This window comes from Lygodium microphyllum, chromosome 22 (genome assembly GCF_053477565.2).
Source record: "Lygodium microphyllum isolate KBCC chromosome 22, Lygodium_microphyllum_v1.1.10, whole genome shotgun sequence".
Classification (NCBI taxonomy): Eukaryota; Viridiplantae; Streptophyta; class Polypodiopsida; order Schizaeales; family Lygodiaceae; genus Lygodium; species Lygodium microphyllum.
In genome coordinates, this window is record NC_141156.1 from 35,948,873 (window position 1) to 35,956,572 (window position 7,700).

General features: G+C 40.5%; 1 protein-coding gene across 4 annotated transcripts in view; it reads right to left on the reverse strand.

Moving 5' to 3' along the window:
• Positions 1-4,136: 4,136 nt before the first annotated feature.
• The window catches only part of LOC148017025 (soluble inorganic pyrophosphatase 1-like), a 4,510-nt gene continuing 946 nt past the window's right edge, over positions 4,137-7,700 (reverse strand). For 2 of the 4 annotated variants that reach the window (XM_087662526.1, XM_087662528.1), the window contains 8 exons: positions 7,318-7,700; positions 7,193-7,221; positions 6,706-6,771; positions 6,514-6,621; positions 6,293-6,358; positions 4,856-4,976; positions 4,593-4,674; positions 4,147-4,505 (listed from right to left, as the gene is read on the reverse strand). The exon at positions 7,318-7,700 is cut by the window's right edge and continues 28 nt beyond it. In XM_087662526.1, coding sequence (XP_087518652.1) covers positions 4,463-4,505; positions 4,593-4,674; positions 4,856-4,976; positions 6,293-6,358; positions 6,514-6,621; positions 6,706-6,771; positions 7,193-7,221; positions 7,318-7,495 — 693 coding nt within the window. In that variant the 5' untranslated portion in view covers positions 7,496-7,700 and the 3' untranslated portion in view covers positions 4,147-4,462. Of the gene's footprint in view, positions 4,506-4,592; positions 4,675-4,855; positions 4,977-6,292; positions 6,359-6,513; positions 6,622-6,705; positions 6,806-7,192; positions 7,222-7,317 lie in introns of all 4 variants that reach the window. The other 2 variants (XM_087662527.1, XM_087662529.1) reach the window with 2 other exon arrangements.

Below are 7,700 nucleotides of genomic sequence, written 5' to 3' on the forward strand. Positions count from 1 at the left end.
TATGCTCATGGACTTGCCAATCGTCATACTTATGGACAGCCTAGGATACAAGGACATCATTGTAATCATGTTGGACAGTCATGATGCAATCTTGGGCATGACCAAAGTTTTGGTAGTAGGCAACAGCAAATAGATGATGTATTTGGACAGCAGCATGAACATTTTTGTGACATGTATTCTCATAGAGATTATGGATAGCATGACCAATGCTGTGGGATCAATGATCAAAGGCAGCATGCTTATGTATGTGAGCAGCAAATATCAGTGGAAGCAAATGCGTATATGCTCAACCAAACTGTTCCTTTAATGCGCAGCAGGGCTATTATCACCATATGTAGTATGGACAGCATGAGCATTATGGTCATGAGCATGGACAGCCATCTGTTGTACATGAGCAGCAAGATGACTATGAGCAGCATGTCAGAACTATTGCTGAGTTGACCAATGGTGATGAGCAGGTGTGTAAATTGCTATCTAAGGCTAAACGCGTTAGACACCTTACTAGTGATACGATACGGGAACTGCATGCTGCGGGCTTATGCTATCGATGTGCTAAGCCACTATCTTGTAATCACCAAGCCACATGCAGGGCAAAGACTGCCAAAATATTTTTGGTATTTGAATATTATGATGCAAAGGATGGAGAAGATCTTGTTGAAGACCATTTTGGTATGAGTCCACAACAAGAACCTCAGTTCAAGGAAGCAAATCATAGGCAACATGTGGATTTGGATGATCATGATGCCATGCGGGAGCCCGTCAGTCCACAAACCTGCAATTTAAATGCTTAGACATCACTAAGAATGCAGGGTCCATGAATATACAACACTTAGGGGTTGATGCAGTCCATGCAATGGTGACTTCAGCCTCATATGCTTCAGTCATACAGAACATGGTGATGCCTGAGAGGCTTATGGAAGAGTTAGTGAATACCATCATGATGATCATGCTTCCAGTTGTACTTGACTATGACCTTATGAAAGTTGATCCAATGCATGGCAGCGATACCACTTTCCCTTTTGATCCGGGTGGCTACAGGTTGATTTTGACCCTCTGCATAGACTAGTACTACTATTGAATATTAGGTAATCTTTTCTTTTACCACTTGTAATGCTGTACAGAGTAGTACTCTGCAGCCCACTACTTGGTTATACCAATAAGTCTGATCTTTGTTTTTTAGGACAAAAACTTCATTTTTGAGTGGGGATGGATTGTAAGAAGCTAAGAATAAGAAATTAGTGTAAATAATATTGATATTATGCCATGTCACACTGACATTGGTATAAAAGGAGAGGACATGTAATTTTACACATCTTTTTGACACAATAATACAATTACAGACTTTCTCTCCCTTCTTGCTCACAGCTTCTATGGCTTCCCCTTCTTTCCTGTCTTTCTCTCTCTAAATCTAGTATTTCTCTCTCCTCGTCGCTCTTCTTCTCTCTCTTCCTGCAGTCTTTCTCTCTTCTGTAGTCTTCTTTCTCCTCTTTCTCTCTCCCTAGTTCTCTCTCTGACAATGGATGATGCTTGAGGATATAACTTCAACCACAAAGGACACACTCTACATGTTGGATCAACATATTTCTAAGTTCCTCCATCTTTTAAGGAATCTAGCTTTTTTAAAGATTTTGTTTAGAAGCAATACAGCATCTTTTGAGAAGAGTAAAGTCATATCTAGCCTAAGGTAGATGATCAACTTTTACTTGTATAAATTGGTATTAAGCTCATTGAGAAATGTCTTTTTATAAAAAGAATTATGAGAGGTTATCAAGGCTTGTATGCTTTATTGTACAACTATATTGGTAAGTGATATTTTGTGTGGAAACTAACCATCTCTCTCTCTCTCTCTCTCTCTCTCTCTCTCTCTCTCTCTCTCTCTCTCTCTCATGTGTGTGTATGATGCATGCATACATAGCAATGTAGTTCAAAGCACAATAAGGTGAAATCACTAAGACATTTAACAATTGGGTTTTCTTTTTATACCAATGAACCCCAAAACTAAAATGTTGATGTGTATCTCTTTATTGTATATGCCTTTGAGGCATCTTAAAGGATGTATTAACACAACTCTCTCTCTCTCTCTCTCTCTCTCTCTCTCTCTCTCTCTCTCTCTCTCTCTCCGTGCATGCATGCATGCATGTGTGTGTGTGTGTGTGTGTGTGTGTGTGTGTGTGTGTGTGTGTTTTAGAAGTTCCATTGAAACCCCACCCATGTACAAGCATTCTACATCCAATACACGATTTGAGTATGTGCTATGAAGAGCTAAGCACTTTGCCCACTATACATCCAACACACGATTGTAGATGGGGTTTGCAACGTATCTAGAAGAGCACCGAGGAAGAGTGAAAGAAGTGTTGTTGCTACAAGGGATTATGCTCGTGCCTCACTAATGCATTTCTTGAACTAATTAAAAAAAGTACAAATGTGCCTACCATCATGTAAGAAGTCGCATCAAAAGATCCTCGTTGGCTTATGCATGTACTTTATGAATAAGAAGTGTGAGTATACTTACACTTCTAATTGATCTCACATTTTGGAACTTTCACAGACCTTTAAACATGAATATACATGTGTTAGCACTGGAATTTTCATGATAAACCATTTTTAACATGTCAAGTACAAAAAAAAAAAGCAACGAGCTGTTGATTGCAAAACTATGCCTACTGCCACAATTCTACCAGTTATGCAACCAACGACTCCCTAGATTTTTTTACTTGTGTCCTCAATGGGCTTCATTTTCATGAATCAAATCCACAATTTATGAAAGACTACACACAAACATAGTTCAGAAAACAATTAAAAATCACTTTTTACTTGCACTATGTACTCAATGCAAAATTATGCACAATGTTATGCTCTATGCTTTTCTAGACAGACGAGCTTTAAATTTTGAGATATCAAACTATTAAGAGCTACTAATTCTTTTTATTCACTCGTTCCTCATTATGAAAAACAAAGTGGATAAATGTTTGAGCTTACTTACATGTAGCTCACAAATATAAATTAATTGGTCATGCCATGCTAGTGCAAGCTCAAGACCATAAAGGATCAAGGACACGAAAATGATGGCCCATGGGTTAAGCTTGGTCGTGCAAGTGGAAGGACATGGGTCACGTCAATAAAAGCTATCAGAAAACAAGGTTCCAAGGCGCACATTCCAAGGACGAAAAGATACGCCAAAATTTGAAGACAGCATCCAAGTATGATACGCCCGTTGGCCTCTTGGAATCCATTGCACACAAGTACATAAAATCTGGATGCAGCCCATATGTCATGCAATCCTTTGCACACAAGGATATAAAAAGCACGAAACAAAATATCAACAAAAATGTTTCAACTAGCTAGATTCCTTTCCGCATTAATGGTCGCAAGTACAACGGATACGCAGATATATCAAACAAAACAGTTTTAGTCCCTAGGATCTCTCGTGTTTTTAAGACTTAGAAGAAAGAGGACATTTCTTCGGGGTAGGCCTGCAGACCGATATAACGACCTTTTGCTTCGGTTATTGACTTGCGTTGGTACCTCGATTCTCGAGTGGACGTTAAACAGCATTTCATCTGATTAATCTATCTCTTGACATATGTAGGACTCTCTACTACTCTAGTAAGGAGAGTTCCGTTCAAACACTGTGTTCACGAGCATTTCTGGTGGCAGATATGAATGTTATTATTAAAACCTTCAACTCAGTTTCGGAGGGATTCTTTAATCGGATTACGAGAATTTGGCATTTTCTATTACTATGATGATCTTAGAATTTTAAAAGTTCTTTTGAAATTTCCGAACATTCGAGGGACTCGGGACTCGGGAGACTTTCCTTTTAAACACTCGATGTGGACCCGACTGATTCAAAAGATTGTCTTGAATGAATCGTACAAATAACTAATTACATTTGGTTTTGACAATGCAACATACTCGTGATAGTGCGAACTAGAGCCTTTGGACATGAATGGATTTATGCCTCCCGAGTCTCTGTTACACATAGGGATCGAACTCACGAGTCACGCACCTGTTAAACTCAACCCAGTGACCCACTACGCCACGATGAGTTGGACTTAGAATCATTCTCTCCAAGATCTTACTTTTCATTGGCATTGGTAAATTCTAACCTTGGTTTACTTCTCGAGCCTCAGAACGGCAACAGAAATCTTAATGTCAAATCATTCTTTTGAGTAAATGAAGAGTGCACAGAAGTCATGAGTCAAAGAGGTCAAAAACCCAACTTGGGGCGAAATTCTATACCTGCACAATGATAATTGCTGATATGAATATGTAACCTTGATCTTTCTTAACCCAAGATTTGAGACAAGTACAGACGATATCATTTTGTATGGAACTGTGAACAGCCCACAAACTCAACTCTCAAGGCCTGAAAATCTCTCCACCCAAAAACAGAAATATTGGTCCCGAAATGTATATTAGACTGTTTCTCTCAGGCACTCCTCAACATCATTGCATCGTCCTATCGTCGAAGACTTTCCACGATGTAGGAAGCGTAGAGGTCCCTGCCAGTTCAGTATCAAAGCACACAATATCAAGAAAGGATGCAGGAAAATGGAACACCTACAGCTTGGCATCAGAACGGTACTCACATAGAGTGTTTGATAGCTTCACAAGCTTTCTCTGAAGGGAGAAAATCGTCAACCTCTACTTCCTTGTTCTCGTTCTTCTTGTCTGCAATAATTGCGGATTCAAGGAAAGCAACGACACTTTGAAGCGACATTTAAAGCTCCACCAACACGACCTAGGAGTTTACAGTGCTGTAATTAGGACTGTACTTGAGCAACATCGCGATTCGCCACAATATGCTCTAACCGCCACTTTATAAATTAGTGAGCCAAATTGACCAGGATACAATCTTCAAAGAAACGCCGTATCTCTGCAAGTCGATGCGGAGGAAGCTCCTTTATATCTTTGTAATGACGAAATTCAGGATCATCAGCGCAGACTGCTATAATCTTGTCATCTCTCTCACCCTGACAAGGACCACAGAAGGGATGAATGTTAGCGAGGTTGTACAAAACTCACTTAGTGACATCTTATAACCGAGGCATGTGCAATCATCTGAGAATGAAAGTGCTCTGCTTGACGCGATAGCTCAAGTAACGGAATAGCCGCATGTCAAATAAGCCCTCAACAAGAAGCATGATCGTGGGTATCCTTCCTGTACAGAGTGATATTTCCGAATGTGATTAGGATAATCATCGTTAGGCTTTGCAAATGACTGCACATCTGACTCAAACAAAGGCATTCCACTTGAAACAAAACGATGCAGGGATAGGTACCCTGCTTAGCTGTGCATCCCAGCTTATAGAGGCAGACTGTCCACTTGAGTTGAAATGGTGCAGCCTGCCAAAAGAGCATCCTAGCTTTTCTCCAGAAGAGACATGCTCTTAAATTTGTCGAAACAAAGAGTCAGTAGGCACTTTGGCAGATAGAAGAAATGAAGGTGCTGTGTTGCGGCCCACAAGAATAAATCACTGTTAATTGTCTATCATTTTTTCAAACATCCACCTAACATGATAAGACGTAAGTTACTGTTACTTGCACGGCCATGAACGATTCGTGGATCTCTCAGAAGTTTCACACCTCTCGTCTCTTATCGTGCGACGCAGAGACAATTCCATGTCCAGCCGTATGATATTTATGTGGCCATTCCACGGCCTATCTAACGAAGACATCCCTTGTCGTAGAATATATTGATCTTTCTATTCGAAGTAGACTTTTTCCGCGACGAGCGACTGGTTCCGATTATTTTCCGATGATACCCATGACTTCTTATATAAGCATTATGTCAAAATCAAAACACGACTAGAAAATAGTTAACAAGCTGAAGATATGAAACAATGGAGCTCGACCGACTATTTACTACTAGTAATCCGTAGACGGTGGGTACTTTCTTTAACACGACTAGAAAATAGTTAACAAGCTGAAGATATGAAACAATGGAGCTCGACCGACTATTTACTACTAGTAATCCGTAGACGGTGGGTACTTTCTTTAACGGAAAGGAGCGAGCTACCAGGATTACTAAACGCTCGTTTCTTGCTGGCCTTTGGCTTGACGATATCATCTTGCTCAGATTTTGGACAGTCTCTGATGACATGTCAGATTTACAATCTGCCCATTCTTAATGAAAGGAATGTACTATAAACAGCGATTGGTAGTATAAGACCTCCGAAAAGTCGGCAATAGTGATTGGTTGTATAAGACCTCACAGTGAGCATCTTAGCTTATCTGTATGTCTTAACAGATTACTGCTAAAAGGTATATGAATGGATTAAGGAAACACCTGATCCATCATTGGCATAAGTCCAATCGCTCTAGCTCGAAGGAAACAGCCTGGTAGGACGGGTTCCTGAGCAGCAAATTAACATATATCAGATTGCATGTGAAAAGCTGATCAGACAGGCATTGCAATTTGTACACAATCGCAACGACAAAATAAACACGCTTTGCAACTTAGAATAACATCATCTAACCAAGAGGAGAATGCTCAACGGACAACTCTACCTGCATGAGGACCAGCACATCCATGGGATCATTGTCCTCACAAAAGGTCCTAGGTATGAAGCCATAGTTGTGTGGATATACAACTGAAGAATACAGCACCCTATCCACCTGCAGCTCAAGATTCTCGATTACTTGTTATCAACCCTGTACAGTACACCATAGAAATGTTACATCTTGAAGTAGAAGTCATACCTTGATAAGTCCAGACTTTTTGTCAAGTTCATATTTCACTTTGCTGCCCTTCCCAATCTCAATGACCTGGAAGTCGAGATACGTCAATAGCTGTGAGACACTGCAGTGTGCAGACAGTGCAATGATTTACCTCGAGTAATGACATGTTCGTGCAACAGTAATGATGTATAGCAGTTAATGGACCTTTTTCAGAGGCACTTGACACATTTAAAATCTACAACTCCACACACGCTCCAACGTTCACACACAGAATGCCAAAATAGCCATAGGAAATGGACAGAATACAGTAATTACTAACGTTTCTTTATTCATTTATAAATCGACAACAGAGTAATTATAAACGTCTCTATAGTTATGTGCACGCTATGTTAAGCAGTATGTCATAAGCAGCTCGGTTCAGATCATGTCATCGCTTGATCCCTCAAACAGTCAATTCCTCGGAACCACATCAATAACCGTCGAATACAAATACTGAAGGCACACTTACACAGTTAAAAATGGACGGAGCGCCAGGTCCTGCAAATTAAGCCATGAGGAGAAATTTAGAAGAGCAAAAGATAGACGCCCCAGATGCAAATTATGCGGATCAAGAAAGACGATGCGCATCAGTACCGATCTCAAGGTCATGCCAGGGATGCGCCGCAACAGACCGTCTCTTCATTGAGGAAAGGATTCGCTCGTTGAGAGCGGGGTGTGCAATTCGAGGCTTCGCATTCTGTGTAACTCCCCCGTTTGTCTGATCGGCAGAAATGTCACTCGGCACTGACATACTTCCGTCAGTTGGACTCATTCTCGGGCCAACCTTTTCAAAAACAAGTTTCCGGTTCTCACTTCTCAAGGATGCATGATCTGAAAACCATGTATAAAGCTCGCATTGTCCCCTCTAACTTGGTACGAATACCTATGCGTCCAAGTGATCGATTAAAATACAAATGTTGCTGTAGATAGCTTTCGAGACAATTAATCTCTGCAGAGTCAGTATGGTTTTACCACCC